Source organism: Neolamprologus brichardi, chromosome 5 (genome assembly GCF_056152115.1).
Source record: "Neolamprologus brichardi isolate AB-2024 chromosome 5, ASM5615211v1, whole genome shotgun sequence".
Classification (NCBI taxonomy): Eukaryota; Metazoa; Chordata; class Actinopteri; order Cichliformes; family Cichlidae; genus Neolamprologus; species Neolamprologus brichardi.
Genome location: NC_142108.1, coordinates 16174572 through 16193083, shown reverse-complemented (window position 1 = coordinate 16193083; position 18512 = coordinate 16174572). Strand labels below are relative to the sequence as shown.

The following is an 18512-nucleotide window of genomic DNA, read 5'->3' as shown; positions in this document are numbered from 1 at the left end:
TTTAAAGTGTTCAGCCTGACGCTGGGCATCTTCACCGAGACAGATGATTAGCGATGAATCACACTGATGTGTAAAGGATTACTGGACTCTCTTATCTGTGGGGCTTATGTGTGAGAAGGACAAAGCCAATAAATTAGGTGCTGCACAAACAGCTTGTCAGCGGCAGCGTGCTGGATGCATAGGACGGACAGACGCACGGAGTAAAGAGGCTTATCCAAATGAAGGACACCAGCCACCAGCACCTCTGGTAGCCACATTAAAACTATTTCTTTAACAAACAATCCCCTTTAACTGCTGCCCAGATCACATTCAAAATGAAAACACTGCCTACTGAGGTGATCTTACTACTGATTTATTGTAAAACATAATACATTACACTTATGCTGCAGTATGTAAAGCATTTATATTTTTATACAAGCAAAACCTGTGTTTATATATAAGAACATGCTTACACTTTATTACAGTCCAATTCTGGTTTCCTTGAGTTGAGTCTTCTTTTAAACTCATGCACACAGAGCTATAAGCAGCTATAAGCAGAATTACAACAGTGATGTGAGACACTTTTGTGTGCAACCACATGCTGACTGAAATGTGTGACAGGAAACCCAAGATCAGCATTCACTGGTACACAAACCTCACAGAGACCACTGGGTGAAGGTGGCTGCTACTGTGCTCGTTTACAGCTCTGTATTTATAGACTGTCAGATAGTTTGTTACACTGGGCCTTTGTGCAGCCCTCAGCTGTATGAATTAAGCTTTTAGCATTTTAACTCCTGACCCTTGAGCTAGCTTCTCCTGACTGGCTGATCTTTCCAAACAGGTTTGAACAGCCAGAGGTGTGCGCCTTAGATGACCACATTAAAGGTAACAGCTCCCACTGACATCATTCAGAGACAAAGTTTAAAAAGAAGTTTTAAATGAACATCCTCTGGTACGACACTATAAATGTCAGGAAAGGCGTAAAAGAGTCACTTAACTTTGTCTATAAGGAAATAAGTGTTGTAATAAAGTGTTGGAGCTTGTTACTACTGGAGTTTTGTGCACAGGCAGATCATCAGTGAACTGCTGACCACCTGCAGTGATCACCTTCTACATGTTGTTGTTGTTCCCAAGGACTTCAAGTGCTGTGCTGGGTGACGGAGGGATGAGGCCTGCAGCTACAATTCTTCGCTCACTCATTAGGAAGTTGAAGGTTGCACATGCGTTTGGCTGCAAATCAGAATAAATGAATGAAAAAAGACATAAAAAGAGACAATAAGAAGTATTTCAGTGTCTGTTAGCTCATGCTATGCTGTCAGAAAGAGAACAGGATCACTTGTATTTTACCGTGTCCTGCACCTCCACAGAGATGCCTTTACTCTTCAGAAGTGCGAGCACCGAGGGGTTGATTCGTTCCAGTCGTGTGCCTGTGCCCAGCACGAGAATCTCTTCACAAACCAGGAAGAACAGACAATGAGGCAGATATATTTCCATTCAATGAGGGCCAATAAAACCAATAAAATAAGGTAAAGAAATTACACCAAAATTTAATGGGGACATAATTTTGTTTAGTGTTGATGACAAAATGACAAATAACATTTTAGTGGACACATAGAAGAGAGTGGACACTCTGGCAAGGACATTAATGTACCTCACTCACTGGAACACAAATGATTCTCATGTACAAAGACTGAGCTGAAACAGACTGAGTGCGCTCGCTGCCCGACTGTTAAAACAGGCAGACAAATGAACAGACGTTTGCCAAAAGAGAAGCGACTGTGCCAACTTTGTGGTGTAGCCCCTATACAAACGGAGCTGCACTTTCTCACTGCCACTGCTCACTTTCTCACACTTTCACAAGTCCACATACAGAGTGTTGGTGGTGCTGACTAATGAGCCGGAGCAGACTTTCAAGACGGGAACCATGACAGATAACCCAGCAAATGCTTTGGTTTTTTAAATAACTGTGGACCAACTCACTTTTCTCAGTATTTAGTCTTGGTTAAAAACTAGCTTAGAAAAAAAAAATCAAACAAACAAAATATCTGCTAGTTCTGCTTCGACACTGTTGGTCATGACATTTTAATTTAAAGCCTTCATGATGCAGATGGTTTAACAGGTCCGGTCCTCGATTGGTTTTCATCACAATAATGAATCTTACAATACAAAGTGACCTGAGTCAACTGTTGTCGTTGTTGACTATATAAATAAAATTGAATTGTACTGAATCATACCTCCAAAAAAACTCCAAAAGTAAAAATTTAATCAGGGGTTCCTCAGGGGTCTGCCCTTGGTTCTTTACCTCTCTAACCTTTAAATGTTCCTGTATGGTTCCATCTTTAAAAAAGACAGAATATATATTCTTATGCAGATGATACATGGTTCTACCTATCATTTCACGTTGATGATAATTTTACTCTGAAAAATTACTGGATGTTTAGAAAATTTTAGAACTAAACAGACCAGACAGAGATATTTGTTGTTGGTTCAGAAAGTCAGAGATAGAAGATTTGTTCACATGAATCAACTCTGTCTCTGAAAGACCTCGAACAAGCCAGAAACCATGGCATAATTTTGCAGTGAACTCAGCTTTGATAATCATGTCAAGGTTACCAGAACTGCTTTCTACCACTTAAAAAATTCTCATCTTTAACTGACTCTGTGAAATCGGTCCATACTTTCATATCAAGCAAGTTAGATTATTGTAATGCTCAATTTGCAGAATTGACAAAATCATCAGTCATCTGTATATAGGTCTGCTTTAGTGCATATATTGGTACCTATTTTTGGTTCAAGCATGTGGAAGAGTGAAACACTTTCTTCTGTGATATCTTTTGAACTTCCAATCTGCAGAGAGAGAGAAAAAAAACACACATATATAGTTGTTAAAATAAACTACAAAAAAAAAAAAAGAATTTCATAAACTTTCACAAACTGCAAGGACAGACTGGAAAGCACTTTCACCTTCCACTGCAGGATAGCAGGAGGCAGCACGGCACAAGGCCCATACACCCTGTTTCCATCTATATTGAATCCTGCAGAACTGTAGCTGTGGATGAGGACCCCATTGTCTACATCCTTCTGCATGACAGAGACTGTGGTGCGCTGGTACAACTCATCATCGGAGGGTTCCAGTCTATGAGCTCGGGACAAAAATGGGCTAAAGAAAGACAACAAAACCCCCACAGTAAGTTAGAACCAGAACCATAAACAGTAGCAATTGTTTTCTATAGTACTGAAAAACTGTGGGTGTGAAACAGATATAAATCTCTGCACATTCGCCACCACTTTGAATTTCAAAAAACAGGCTGCACCACGGAGCTGCTGCCCAACGGCCCACTTTACACGCCAACCCACTGATAAGGATGTGAGCCAAAAGCTTTAGGCCTCGTTCTGCAAGCCAGGAGCCAAAATATCTGCTCGTCTAAGGAGCTGCAGCAAATGTTAGCCTGCTGTCACACTTTCTTTCCAGGCTATTCCAGAAAACTGAGCTAGATCAGCACTTCTTTGATTCTGAGCTTCTCTGGTCAGATGGAGTCTCACCAGCGGCTTTTAGCAGTGCGACTGGCAATATAAGCCCGGGAAACAGCATGTATGACAGGTAGGTATGGGATAGTAGTAGATGAGAGGTCTGCTGCCTCTGTTGTGTGGAGTGTAGCGGGTGTGATGGGTTGTCCACGTGCAGTTTCTTCAGTGACCTCCTGTCGCTCACTGACTCAGACAGCTCCAGATTCTGACCAATGATGGTTCCAGCCTTGTGAATTTGTTTGTTGGTCCTGCTGGCATATCTGGCACTAATGCTCCCAGCAGACAACAGGCTAAGAGAAGAGCTCCAGCATACTGTTGCACAAATTGATCATACCCTTCTTGCACAAAACATCAGTGTTGGCCCTCCATATGATGAACAAATGCAATAAATAAATAAGAATAATCTCAAATTTAAACCTGGATGAACTGCAGTTTAGGTTGATCTAAATTTCCCCATCAGCTGCATAGTTACACTCAAGTCAAGTGGCTTTATTGTCATTTCAATCATGTGTAGTGGTACAGTACACAGTGAAGCGAGACAACGTTCCTCCAAGACCATGGTGGTACATATAACAGACAATCAATACATGATTACATAAAGTGCAAGTGTGCAAAAATTGCAAAAAAACAAAACAAAGACAGTGCAACACCACCACCATCACATCCCAAAAGTGCTCTAATGGACTGAGATCTGGTAACTGTGATGTTTAAATGATGCTCAGCTGGTACTAGGTGGCCAAAAGTATGCCAGGTTTGACATGCTGTGTACTTACAGATGCCTTTCTGCATGCCTCGGCTGCAGTAAGTGGTTATTTGATTTACTGCTGCCTTTCTGTCAACCACAAAGTTGGCCATTCTCCTACAATTCTCCTGCAACCTCTGACAAAAAGAAGGGATTTTCATCCAGAGAACTGCTAGTCAGAGGATTTTTTTTCTGGACCGTTCTTTGTAAACCTTAGAAACGGCTGTGTGGAAAAATCCCAGTAGACCAGCAGTTTCTGAAATATTCAGACTAGCCTGACAATCTGACACCAAGTCACATTTCCTCGCCATAATAGTGCTCAGGTTCAGGCTTCATGCTGTGTAACTATAAAATATGCTGCCCTGTGATACCAAATCAAAGGGTCCTATAAAGCAGTCAGTTCATTCATGACACAAGCTTGCATAATTTCTATTACCTTTTTAAAATCATTTTAGGCACGACAAACATTAAGCCGCTAAGCTTCTTTAATATGAGGATATGATCTTTTACCTAATATATCACAGTCAAATTAGATTTAGATGGTTTGCGGGATAAAAAAAAACTTCTTAAAGAAACTTGGTGACTACTTGGTGTTGAACAACTAATAATAGTCAAAACAATAGCAGGTTGTATGCTCATAAATACTTTGACACTGTAAGTTAATGAGGTCATTGTGCTTAAATTACGCTTTTTCATGGAACAGCGATTTGCAAAATGACAAGACTGATACTGCATACTGACAATAACTTATTTTTATGGAGACTTCTGTAACAAATGCAGGTATTTCATCAAGGGAGAAGGAACGTTAAAATATAGGAACTTAATTGAAACGTGAGCCTTAAAACGAAACACCGCCCTACCTCGAGAAAGCGGGCACCGCTCTGGAGGAGAACAGAAAGCCCTGGGTTGATTTCTGAAGGAGAAATCTGGCAAAAACCGCAGCAGTGGCCATGTTAACAGAGAAATGACCCAACCGGTGGCAGGCTGGGGGGCATAACACAGTGTAACACCAGGCACTCGTTTCCGGTGCTGTGTAATGCAAAGTCGAACATCTTTCATTTATTCCTTTTTTGTGTATTCTTTAAAAAACATCGCGTTATCTTGTTTACATCACGCATTTAAGTTAATCAGATGCACAATAATAATAATAATAATAATACGTACTGAAGGACAAAAAGGGGGGTGAAATTAACGGAATAACGGCTAACAGTTGGTTACATACGCGTGGAGGTAACTCTTACGTAAAAGTATAGATATTAAAATATTAATGTCATTTTTATTTCCGTTTTTGTCGCCTATATGTCGGGTGTTATCCGTATTTAGCTGAAATTTCAATAACGTTGACATAAAATAAAATACCAAGTCAGCTCTGTCTTTGATTAAAATGTCTGGGGGGCGTGTTCGGTGGGATGTGACAGCGCCCTCCTATGGTGTTTACGGTAACAGTCGGGTCAGATGATCCGAGCTGCATTGTAAATAGACATGCCTTCGTAGTCGCTTTAAATCACCCCAGCAGAGCAGATTTCGGCACTCGGGCACTGCTTATCTCCAGATAACCCTTCTCTGTCGTTATCGGGTCGTTTCGCTGTCTTAAAGTGTCATTAAAGTATGTACCGGTCTTTGTACGCCTTCCGATCCTCGGAGCCCAACTCGCTGCACTTCGCGGCCGGAGAAAGCTTCCTAATCCTGGAGAGAAGCAACAAACACTGGTGGCTGGGGTCCCGCTGCAGCTCGGGGGAAACCGGCTACATCCCCGCCTCGTATATCGAAAAAATCCAGGTAAAAACAATGTTTGCAATGCTCACTTTCCCTCTTTGGTTTCAGTGAATGGCATCAGTGACCGAGCTGCACCCTGGGGTGACGTGAAATCCAGGGAATGCGTAGTAAAGCGGCTGAATTGATGCGATCAGACGGATTCAGTGTACCGCTATATGTGCTGCAGTGCAAGCCATGTTGAGGGTGTCAGGGTGGGGGAATGCATGCTTGCGAAATAATAAGCCATAAATTATTGCAAAGGTTGCAGTATGTAGGGACATGGGATGGCTTTTTTTCTCCCTGCACTGCAGTTGCAGACTGCGACAGAGAGGAGCTTGCAGGAGGATGGGACAGGAAAAGAGTCAGGAAAGGATGCAATATAAGAGGATGACAAGGGGAAATACTGAGTAAGGATGAGAGATAGAGCAGATTCAAGGCCACCACCACCACACAGAGCCATTGTTTCTGCTCAGATTAACTAATCTCCTCCTGTGACTGTGTATCATTTTCATTCTGAGGATTTTCTGCTCTCTCATTGTTTTCAAAAGTAGCTGTTCCTTCCACATAACTTTGGTTCCCTCTCAGTCACACCCAGATGAGCTCAACAGTCTCCAGACTCATAGTGAACTAGTCAGAGCATGTTATTTAAAAGGAAAAAAAAGTGTCTCACAGGAGAGGAGCGCTGACTCCTGTAATTAATGACATTGGCCTGAATGTGCAGCCTCAGTGAGCATGTGTGACTCTGGTTAAAAGGCTGTTCATGTTAGATAACTGTCCCAGTTTGTCTCAGCCTCAGAGCCATATGGCTTGCCCGGTTTTGATCATTTTGTATGCCACTTAATATTTCATTGAGTTTATCCCCCGCGTGTCTCTCTCAGGCTCCGGAGCAGGATGAGGTACTGCAGTCCATCGACAGAGCGATCGAAGGAATCCACAATGTGGCCTTAAAGAATGGAGGCAAATACAATCTGGAGCAGCGGGATGTTCTGCAGTGAGTGAAGCTCTTTATGGAGATGGTACAGCTCAGTGTTTCTCTGTGCGCTATGTTTGAATCGCTGCCCTCCTCTGTCGCAGAAAGCTCATCCATCACAGAAAGGAGACCCTCGCTCGGCGAAGTTCCTCCTCCGCCAGTCACAAACAGGGCCTGCCATCTTCAAGCAGTGAGATATCGCTCAGTCAAACCCCTCCTCCACCCAATGGCCTTAGCAGAGACTATCAACGACAGGGAAGCGTGCCGTTATCAGGAAGCATGGACAGTATGCAAGGACAACAGGGTTTTTATCAGGTAACAAGCAGGTGCAGTTTTTCTTACCTCATGCTCCAATTAATCTGTTAATATAAATGTGAATTATTAACATGAAAAAGCCTCGGTGCACGCAAGAGGTGCAGGGCATGGCAATCAATCTGATATATACATATAAATATTATTTTTTATTATTGTCTACTCAGCTGTGATGCTGCTCTGGTCCATGTGCTGCGAAAAAGGAGTTTAAAGAGTGGAGTCAGAGCCGCTCTGTACCTGTCGGGTCGCATTTCTAAACAATGTTCTGAAAAAAAATGAAGAAAAGTTTCATACTGGTGTTTGTGTATCATACAGCACTGTGCAAAAGTCTTGAGCCACTCCTCATTTCTTTATATTTTCCTTTCAAGATGTCAGACAAAGTTTTTTAAGTGGTCTTAAGCAATAGTTCTCCAGGCTTTCTGAAGGTCTTTTAGAGTTTCTCTTTGAACATTTGCTGTTTTTTTTTAAACTTATTTTCAGTTCAATCCTTTTACCTGTAAACTGACTGTGAATCATTCAACCATACAAAAGGCACCTAACTCAAAGGATGAACCAACGTTGTGTCTACATATAATAGACAACACAGGAAAGAACCAGTTAGTGTGTACTTAATAAATATGAGGAAACTGGACAGGTGAAGAATAAAAGAGGAAGTGTCAGGTATTAAAAAAAGCTGATGAACAGTATCTGAAAGTCATGGCCAACAGAAATGCAGCAAAGACCTGACACAGTACCTGAACAATTCATCTGGCCCTGCAGTTGATCTATTAAAAATCAGTGGCAACAGCGGAGGGAGCGATGAATCCAAATTCAGACTCAACATTACTGAAGCTGTGTGCGATCACTTTGACAGAATGAAATAAAAGGCAGCCAAAAAGAGCTCTGAATGTCCTTCAAGAAGCCTGGAGAACTATTCCTGAAGACTGCTTAAAGAAACTAGAAGAAAGTTTGACTAAGAGAGTTCAGGCTGTGCTGAAGAGGCGGCTGTGGCTCAGGACGTAGAGCAGGTCTTGTGCTAATAGGAAGGTCGGTGGTTCAGTCTGCATGCCAGATATCCTTGGGCAAGATACTGACCCTGAGTTGCTCTGTAATGCCTTCATGGGAGTATGAATGTGTGTGAATGTCAGACAGAAAGCACTTAATTGTAGAAAAAAGTGCTTATATGAATGGGTGTGAATGGGTCTGTGAGGCATGTTGTATAAAGCAGTTTGAGAAACTTGCTGTATTTGAACCATGATACCAAATATTGACTTTCAAGTGCATTTCAAGCACATAACGAATGAGGCGTTCCTCAAGACCTTTTGCATTATAATGCGTGTCCCAGTACTGATCTATTTGTGAAAGGCGATGATATTAGCTGGAGTGTAAATGAGTTTTCATGAAGCTCAGACAACAGGTTGATCTGCTCATTGGTTCCTCCACAGCGTGACCTGCTTTCAGTGTCTGTCTTGATTTTATACACAACATTTTTTAACCCAACAATTTTTTATTATTTTTGTTAGTATAATTGTAAGTACACTTGGTCGTCTTTGTGATTGTGCCATTAATCTTCTTTAATATGTGCTGTTCAGGTTTCACAAGGGACCTGAAATGTGGGAGCTTTGTTTGTGAGCCCTTTTTTTTTGCTACTAGTTGGTAATTACTGTGACCCATAATTATTTTGTAATAATAGACGATGAGCAGCGACATGAATCTGGATCTTTCTCCTCTGTGGAGAAAAGATGAAATGAAGTTAATTTGAGAATAAGAATAATCTGTGCACAAAAGAAAATATCACCACATCAAAAAACACATTTTTTAAATCTAATTTTATAGAAAAATAGGAACGCGAATACATTTTTTCTGTGGATATTTTTGAGTGTTTGATGAGATTATTTTATCTTAAAAAGATTAGTTCTCTGAGTTCAATGTTAATGCTGAGCTGTGGAAGTTAAGTCTCCATCAGCCAGCTGTGCTCCTCCTGGACCGCGAGATGACATGTTTGTTGTCTCCGTCCCTTCCATCAGGTGCCACCTCAGGCCCGGCGTGCTGCTCCGATCACTCCGCCTCCCCCTGAAAAGCAGAGGAACCACCGGCGTCCAGGTGACTTTAAGCCTTGCACTCGTCACCTAAAAACAGATTACGCCCTCAGTGTTTTCGCTCCTGCAGCTCTATTCTTAGTCATTCCTGTTTGCACTCTGCTTTCTGTAACTGGAGCTCTCTTCGTCTCTCTCAGCAGAGCCAGAGGTCCCCTCCAGAGTGTCCTCTCTTCCCTCGTCCCCTGCTCCCTCCCTCTCGATCAGCACCACCTCCATAGACACGGGCTCCTCCCTCTCTCCGATCTCCTCTGAAGTCAGTCTGCCAAGTATTTCCAGCACCCCTCCTCCTCCTGTACCGTCCCGTGTCAAGCCCCCCGGGCCGCCTCCGGACCTGCTGCCCTCTGACTCGTCTCCTCAGCCGGCTCCTGCAAAGAAAAGCCCCGCACCGCAGCCCCCCCCGCCTACCCCACCCTCCCAGCTCAGCACCCCTCCTCAGCCTCCTCAGCCTGCTGCTCCTGCTGCTCCTGCTGCTCCTGCTGCTGAGGAGGACCAGCGGGAGCCTGAGTGGCCCGTCGCCCCCCCGCCTGTCGCTGAAAACCCTCCTGGCAGCTCCTCGACCTCTGAGGTGGTTCCCATGACCATTGGAGCTGAACTGATCGAGCTGGTGCGAAAGAACACGGGCTTGAGCTACGAGCTGTCGCGGGTCGCCGTCGGCGTGGTTGTCGCCCATCTGCAGACCACTTTGCCGCAGGCCTCCCCCGCTTTGGAGCAAGTCCTCGTCTCGTTGGTGGAGAGCAAGGTCAGATTTGTTTTCATCACATGGCGTGGCTCCAGCACGCTGGCGCCCGGCCAGTTTGAGAGCAGAACGCCGGAGTCGTTTAGAGTTTCAGCTCCCGCTGCATTTAGCAGCGAGGGCAGTTCACACAGTGTCACTCACTCATCTTTAGATACAAGCGTCACGCTTTTCTGTTTCCACTGCTGTCAGGTGGAGATTGTGGTGGAGTGGGTAATGTGACCCCAAATCCCAGTAGATGCCAACTTGTGGCTCCATCCCGTGTTTACACGCTGACATGTGTGCACACATCCTGTCGAAGAGCTCGAATAGTCTGCGGTCTCTTCAGGTTGTTTTAATATGTAAAACACTCAACTTAGAGCTAAGAAAGAGGGAGCTGGAAAAAGAAAGAAGAAGTTCAAACAAAAACAAAATTAGAGTCAGCCACAGTGTTAAACAGCCTGCCTTGTGTTGCTATGGCAACTTCAAACTCTCAGGACATGAGTAGGGTGCTGTCCTGTGGTGTTTGGCAGCAGATCAGCTGGGCTCAAGGGGGTGGAGCCTTCGTGGGTCTGGTTTGTTCTACTCCATGGCTTTGATTGTGATCCTGATTGGGAATTCCAGAAAGCAGGTTTAACAAACTCTGAACCAAACATTTAAATCTGAGATGGGAAACATGAGTGGTCACTTCCAGAAAATCTTATCAGTCAACTCAGAGTATGTTCACCCCGAGTTAAGCACATGCAGGATTCACCATGGCAACAGGTAGATGAAGAGCGTCCAATAGAATCCAGTGAAATGTTAATTTGTGCCGATGCGGACCGCGATGAAGAAAAAGCAGGAGCAGAGAAATGATTCAGTGTCAACGCCCAACTTAAATGTTCATGATAGAAGTATTAAAGCCTCAGATATCATTATTCAGCTGAGAGGGATGAAGAACGTGGCAGATGAGACGCAGCTCATGTACCTTTGAAATCAGGAAGACTGATTTTGGTGATTTGTAGTGGAAAGGATCTCAGGGTTTAAAGTAAATATTTCTTAGATTCTTTTTATTGTTCTCAACAGTTTTATTTTATTGTTCTCATCTTTTCTTCCAGCCTGTCATCTGTTTTATGATGAAATGCTGCCACAAAGGTTCAGACCGCCTGCAGCCGGGATTCAAAGCCCCACTTTAAACCACATTTCTTCCCATTTTAGAGTCTCAGCGCATCAGTGCACAGTCTTGACTCAAATATTTATATAAATTGTAACAAGATGCCGTCTGTGAGCTGTGATATGAGCTTTGATGTGGACCGTGTGAGTGAGGAAATGAAACTGAATGTCAGACAGATGTTTCAGGTTCAGCAAAGGAGGGGAGGGGGCAGACACAGACCTGCCAGAAAGCTGGTTAGATTCAGAGTTAGCTCAGAGTTAAGTCTCGTGCTGTATCAAAAAAACAAGTTTCACTAAACCTGCTTCCTGGACCAGGACTCACGCCAGTCCCATTACCACGGGGGGGAAGGGGGTCAGTGCTGGTAAAATCCAGATATATACCAGTTTAATTTTGTGGCTCATCAGTTCATGCTGGCTTTAATGCTTTCTTAATGAACTGCAGAGGACAGCCTCTTTATAAGGTCTGGAAAACAACCGTCAATGTGCCCAGCTGTGCTGCCCGCACACATCCAAGATCTTCATCGACTTCATTGGATTCTTCCTTTATGGGTCACCACCACCGTCACCACCGCCTTCCTATCATCCTCCTCTGGCACACCACTGCTCTGCACATCCTCCTGCGCTGCATCCATGAATCTTCTCTGAGGTCTTCTTCTTTTCTTCAGTGTCTTTTGTATCCATCTCAGCCTTGCCTCTATTTTTGTCTCCAAACCGCTCGACCTGAGCTGTCCCTCCAATGGACTCGTTTCTAATCCCGCTTAACCTCCAATGAAAATCTTTCAACTCTGCCACCTCTAGCTCGGCCCTGTGTGTTTCCGTTAGCGCACATCCAAGATGATTAACACAAACACCAAGAAAAAACTCTGGTCTTCTCCTTTAAAGCTGCTCTGATAAATGTTTTTATATTTAAGGATGACACAACTAATAATTGTTTGGAGATATGTAATAGTGATGGTTTTCGTTATGTTACAGCAGCAGTAGGGAATAGTTTTTTATTTGGGTGTTTTTAGTCAAAAAGTTCCAGTAAATTCTTTGCTCGTGTGTCTCTGATCAAAAAGAAGAAGGAGGCTTCTCTTTGGAAGGTTTCAAACGCAGTGAAATGATTAGAAAATAAATGTTTTTCTCTCTTCATGAAGACAAGAACAGAGAAACATGAGAGCGAAAGCCAGGTGACCTGAAATACAACTCCAGCCGTCCACTAAACAGAAAACAAAAGTGTTGTTTTGTCTGTCCTTTAGTGTGAGTCTGTGTGTTCGCTGTAACGGGTTAAACAAATGCAGGCGTGTGCTGATGTTTCTTATCCGTCCCTGTAGGACCTGAGTGCGGCGCTGCCGCAGGGCCAGGTGTGTCACGATGAACAGCGGCTGGAGGTAATCTTCAGCGACCTCGCCCGTCACCGGGACGACTCCCAGCAGCGTAGCTGGGCGCTTCATGAAGATCACGCTCTCATCGCCTGCTACCTCGAGGAGCTGCTGAAGATACTGGTAGGCGTTTCTGTTAAATATGCCAACGGGATTCATTTATAAAGCTGTAACAAGCAAGAAGAAGAAGAAGAGGAAACTTCCAAGGAAACTGAAAGGAAGTGGATTTAGGTCAGGAGAGGGAAGCTTTTCAATGTGTTTTTACATACCTAGTAGACAGGACTGATCTGTTGTTATGATTGTGATGTGAACATTTCCTCTGATAAGCCTGTGATGCAAACCCAGGACGCGTCCAGATGTTGTGTAGTAAATACCAGACGCGTCTGATAGGATCAGAGCGGCTCAGACGGCTCCCAAATCCAGCGACGCACTTAAAGACTGAATCTGGAACCGCTTCAGGCTGCTGAATGAGCTTTGTTGGCAGTTTCCGCTGAGCCACAGTGGGATGCCCAGATGAGCTGTTAATGGCGCTCCTGCGATGTGTGGGAGTCTGATTGTTTGGGGATTATGAAGTTTCATTGTTATGTAATGTGACTGCCTTTGCTTTGTGTCCTCAGACCGATGCAGATCCAGAAGTGTGTAAGAGGATGTGCAAGGCCAACCACTTTGAGAACGTGCTGTCCCTGGTTTCCTATTATCAGATGGTGAGATGTGATGTGAACACAACAAAGGATTTGATGTTTGACTCAAATAAAAATAAAGCATCGGCCGTAAAATGTCGTGATGCCTCAGAAAGAACTGCGGCAAATATTGTGTGTTTGATATTTTTCATATTTTTGGTAAGAAGTTACATTGAATGTCATCATTTTGGGCTTTTAGTTATTTATTTAAACTCTCCTTTTACCAGGATGGAATAATTGTACATCATACATCTTTAATGGCTTTAAAAAACAAGAACTGGGTTCAACAAGTTTGGATTTATTTTGTATTTTCTCTGAAGGTCAAAAGTATAGATACACCTCTGTAATCTTTTAATAAGTAGTGCTGAAGGTCCTACAGTGCTTTTTAACTTGAAAAGACCAAGGCCTAATAACGTGATTGTATCATGACTGATACGACTGGTAGTTTCTCTTTGCCTGCGTAAAAATTGATTCGTTTGACAGCATTTGCTGGATTAACTCGGAACAACGGGAAAACCTTCTAGAGAAATGTTTGATGATCAGCTGTCAAACATGGTGGTGGTAGCATCACGCTCTGGACTGTTTTGTTTCCAGTGGTATTGGTACATTGCATAAAGTGGATGGAATAATGAAGGAGGACAACTACCTCCAAATTCTTCAACTTCACCTCAAATCAACAGCTAGATGACTGAAACTTGGACACAACCGGGTTTTCAGACAGGACACTGATTGCTGGTTTTGACTAAAACAGGCTAGCATTAGTCATGTGGAAAAGCTTCCCAAAGGCCTGACCATAACCCTATTAATCATTTGCTGCACCTAAAAGTTGAGCCCATGCCAGGAACCAACCAGTTTAAATGAACTTTATCGATTCTTCCAAGAAGAAGAGCCCAGAGTTGTTCCAGAAGCTTTATGATGGCTTCCAAAAGTGTCCGGTCTGTGCTGTACAATCATCTGACTCTGGACAAACAGTTCAAAGAAACCATTAAAAGCCCAAAATCAGCACGATGTTCGTGTTTGTGTAGTTGGATATCTCTGTGTGAAGCATCTGTCAGAGCCGCCCTTGTTCAGCCTGGCTGACCTCAGTCAGAGCTTTACTGTTGTTGTGTGTGTTGTGTGATGATCCGGTGTCGTTGTCGCCTTCGTGCAGGAGCACCGTGTGTCTTTGCGGCTGTTGCTGCTCAAAGTTTTTGGGGCGATGTGCAGCCTGGATGCTGCTCTCATCTCCGCCCTTCTCAACTCCATCCTCCCCATGGAGCTGGCCAGAGATCTTCAGACTGACACACAAGGTGAAAATGTCACTCATTGCAGTTCCTCTTATTTTATAGCTCAGTTAAAGTTAGCCACGTTTGTCTGATTCACTCTTTTTTTTTTTAATGTTTTTCCTTCAGAACACCAGAAGATGTGCTACACAGCTTTGCTGCTAACTATGATATTCTCAATGGGAGAGCAGGTTCCATATCATCACTACGGTATGTCCGCTCTCTCATCATTGGATGAATCTGCTGTGTGACACAAAGCAGTGCTTTGAGTTCAGCTTCCTGGCTGTGCTTTTGTCATCATTTCCAGCACATTATGAGAGGCTTATTCAAGCTAAACACATCAAGAAGTTTGACACGTGTGATTTAAAAGCTCAGCCTAAAGGCTATTGTGTGCAGTAATAAAAACACTGGACTCTCCCTGCTTGCAGAACACTTGAATGCCGAGTTTGTTCAGTTTCTGCTGGGTGTGGTGGAGGACGGGCATCCCTCTGATCCCACAGAGCAGCTGCCTGACATCTTCCTGAACCTCGTGCTTTCCTTCAACCTGCACCACACTGGTGAGAACAGCCTCCACAGACGCTTTTATCAGCATTTTTGTACAAATCATAACAGGAACCTGAAGGAGTTTGTTTTATTTGTAATTATAACAAATGGAGCAAGGCCATAATTTCAGTGTTCTCTGGATCATTTTTGCCTTGAAATTGATTTACGTAGAAAGGAGTTTAATAGTTGTGCTGCATGTTTGTGTCAACCAGTTCCCAGCAACAACGTGATCATGAACGAACTGAAGCAGAAAAACGTCAAGATCCTCTCAGAGAAAGTGCTGCTGCTCCTGAACAGAGGCGGTAAAAGAAACTATTTTTGGGAGCGTCCTCACGTTTATCCTTCATAAATATTCTTCATACGTCTTCTTTTTTTACATTTTTCATGTCCTTTCCCGCCCCCAGACGACCCCGTGTGCATGTTCAAACACACTCCACCTGCACCGCACTCGGTGCTCAAGTTCCTGCAGGATGTTTTCGCCAGCCGAGAGACTGCCGACATCTTCTACCGCACCGACATGATGGTGATGATCGACATCGCCGTTCGACAGATATCTGACCTTTCACCTGGTGACAAGGTGGGACACTGAAAGCTGCTGATGTAATTAAGTTGCTGATAAGGAAGTGGGCTTTAGTGGGCCACTGTGGCTCTGGAAAGAGAGAGAGGGGTGATTCTGTTGTTTGCTTGTTTGGGTTACGGGATTCAAAGGCAAAACTTTTAAGTCAAACTGTCAAACAAAAGGGGGAAATCATATTTCATGGATGCACTGCAACCATATTTGTCAGGCACATGATTATTTTCTCTCCTTGTCCCTCCCTGTGAAGCTGCGGATGGAGTATCTCTCCCTCATGCACTCGATAATGCGCTCGACGGACTACCTCGAGCACCAGCACCGCCTGTCGGATCTGCAGGGGACACTGCAGAGGATTCTCAGGGAGGAAGAAGATCCCGGCGAGGATGAAGGGAGCGCTACAGCGAAACAGATGGATAAGCTGATCGTGCAGCAGATCTACAAGGAGTTCCCGCAGATCTGCGAGAACCAGGACTAACCGGTGCCAGTATCACAAACTGTAGTCTGCTCCCAGCTACTGCGGCGAGGTACGGTAAAGATTAAAAGAGGAAGAGCGGACGTTTGAAGACGGCTCGTACCCCGCGCCGGCCCGTGCTGAGAGAAGCCGGTGTTTACTCCAGTGCTGCAGCGTGCGTGGGATGCTGAGTGTTATTTGAATAATGAGTGTGTGAGAGTATGTGAGTGTTTAAGAAGGAAGAAATCTGACAAATGCACAAAAGGTTTGTGCCATATTTGGTGAATTAGTAAGTGGCCAATCCTTGAAGCTCTTCTCAAAGCAAATCCTTAGCAATAATGTCCTTGTGAAGCTTACGTGGACTAACTGCATGCACCTAAAAGTATTGTTGAAATTAACTGACTAATAACCACAGGTAAACTCTATTCTAACCAAACTGACTGCAGTTTACAGATTTATAGCAGGAAGGCAAATCAGTGCTTACCGTAGATGATTTGAGGCCACAGCTTCAGCGTGGAGAGAAAGCTTTGAATCTTTACGTGCTTCCCTTTTAGTGGGACCAAACTACTGTGTGTTACTGACAGCGATATTTTCTCCACAGATCACCGCACTCTTAAAACTGACTTCCTCTTTTATTCATATCCTCCATCCTAATTTAAGACAAGTAGAACAACTTGAGCAAGTTTTCTTCTCTGGCGAGAAAAGCACAGTCTGACTCGCACGTTGTCGATACTAAGCTTTTTGCTGATTAAGCTGCCACTGCTTATTATCGAGTCTCTCTTCTGGCTCTGGTACTTTCCTCACAGCTTTTTGCTCTGTACCTGCAAAAGCGAAGCTCCTCAAGCATCACGCCTCATCGACCGTTTACGGCTTCTGTGCTGCAGTAAAGCAAAATTCTGACAACTGGCTTGTGAGCTGTGGCAGGAGTGTTATTACATTATCAGTGTTGTTGATTTCCAGTTTCTCATGTTCATACTTAAAGTCAAGGAGAAAAACTGTAATGCAGGGCATTTATTTGATCTCATTGTGGTTTAAATACTTTCGTACCTTCCCCCTGATTGTTTTTTCCCCTCCTCTCAACACTGTAGTGATGATGTTGTTCGTTATTATCTGATTTCTAATCCCTGGCATTGCTTCTCCTGACACGATCCAGAAGTGATATCAGACTTTTAGTGTGAGTGTTTCATTCTCTGGTTGACTGTGTGTGTCTCTTTACGGTGTATGTGCGTTCCTTTGTGCGCGTGCGAGTGGTGAACGTCTCCATGATTCACTTTGTCTGCAAATGTGCTGCGGCTGTGTTATAATGAAACTAATAAAGCTCTATTTTAACAGTGAACTGTATTTTTGAGAGTGTGATTGCGGGGCAGAATATCCTCATTCACAGTCTTCACTGCACTGACGACACAGCAAATGTTGAAGTCAGATTTGGCTGTTTGTTTGTTTTATTCAGAGTTCAGAATCATTTAATTCTTTTATTTATTTTATATTTATTGTATTCAATTTATTTTAAACATTATTGCACAACTAAGGTGTTGGAAACATTGCTCTGAGATGTTGGTTCATACTGACATGACGGCATCGCAGAGTTGCTGCAGATTTGTCAGCTACACATCAGTGGTGAGACTCTCCCGTTCCATCACATCCTCTGTTGGGTGCATCTGGTGGCCCTTTGAAAACAGCGAAATATTCATGTTCAAGAAACCAGTTTGAGATGATTTGAGCTTTGCGGCATGATGATCCTGGTAGAAGCAGCCACTGGATGATGGGAACACTGTGGTGACAGAAGGATGGATATGGTCAGTAACAATACCAAGCCAGGCTGTGGTGTTTAAACGATGCTCAGTTGGCACAAAGGGATCCAAAATGTGCAAAGAACATTTTCCCTACACCGTTACAGCGTTTATGCTTTCATTATATTCTGACCCAACCGTCTGAATGTTGCAGCAGAAATCAAAACTTATTAGACTCATTAGACATTTTTCCAATCTTCTATTGTCCAGTTTTAATCAGCCTGTGTGAACTGTAGGCCGGTTGGTGGTGAGGTAACTAAGTAAGACAGATCAAAAGACACGCTGTGGAAGAAAAGAGAGCGAGAGGTGGCCACACTCTGTTTCTTCCCCATTCTCACGCTCTGTTTGAACTTCAGCAGGTCATTTTGATCATGCCCACAGGCATAAATGGACTGAGTTGCAGCCATGTGATTGTCTGATTAGATAGTTGAATTACGGAGCATCTGAACACTTGTACCTAATGAAGTGGCAGGTGAGTACACTTAGAAAACACATTTACCATGTTTGAGACTCCAACACTTCTCATTTCACTGAAATACAACACAAGTGTATCATCTTTGATCCATCAGTTTTTGAGACTTCTACATCATCAATGTGAAAAAATGAAACAAAGTGTACATTTA

The 18512-nt window shown here is 43.5% G+C and overlaps 2 protein-coding genes across 3 annotated transcripts; one reads left to right on the top strand and one right to left on the bottom strand.

Moving 5' to 3' along the window:
• Positions 1 to 330: 330 nt before the first annotated feature.
• Positions 331 to 5359, bottom strand: ndufaf3 (NADH:ubiquinone oxidoreductase complex assembly factor). Its single transcript, XM_006783376.3, has 5 exons — positions 5110 to 5359; positions 2944 to 3139; positions 2760 to 2826; positions 1327 to 1427; positions 331 to 1209 (listed from the first exon to the last, which is right to left on the bottom strand). The coding sequence occupies exons 1-5, from the start codon at positions 5199 to 5201 to the stop codon at positions 1090 to 1092; spliced, it is 576 nt and encodes a 191-aa protein (XP_006783439.1). The 5' UTR covers positions 5202 to 5359; the 3' UTR covers positions 331 to 1089.
• nckipsd (NCK interacting protein with SH3 domain) lies at positions 5265 to 17429 on the top strand. 2 transcript variants are annotated; one of them, XM_006783375.3, is made up of 13 exons: positions 5265 to 6028; positions 6883 to 6995; positions 7079 to 7289; positions 9293 to 9368; positions 9505 to 10103; positions 12542 to 12712; positions 13207 to 13293; positions 14420 to 14558; positions 14661 to 14741; positions 14960 to 15088; positions 15287 to 15376; positions 15479 to 15651; positions 15899 to 17429. In XM_006783375.3, the coding sequence occupies exons 1-13, from the start codon at positions 5858 to 5860 to the stop codon at positions 16121 to 16123; spliced, it is 2265 nt and encodes a 754-aa protein (XP_006783438.1). In that variant the 5' UTR covers positions 5265 to 5857; the 3' UTR covers positions 16124 to 17429. The 2 variants fall into 2 exon arrangements, with proteins under 2 accessions (XP_006783438.1, XP_006783437.1); XM_006783374.3 differs by having other exon boundaries at positions 9502 to 10103.
• Positions 17430 to 18512: the final 1083 nt, after the last annotated feature.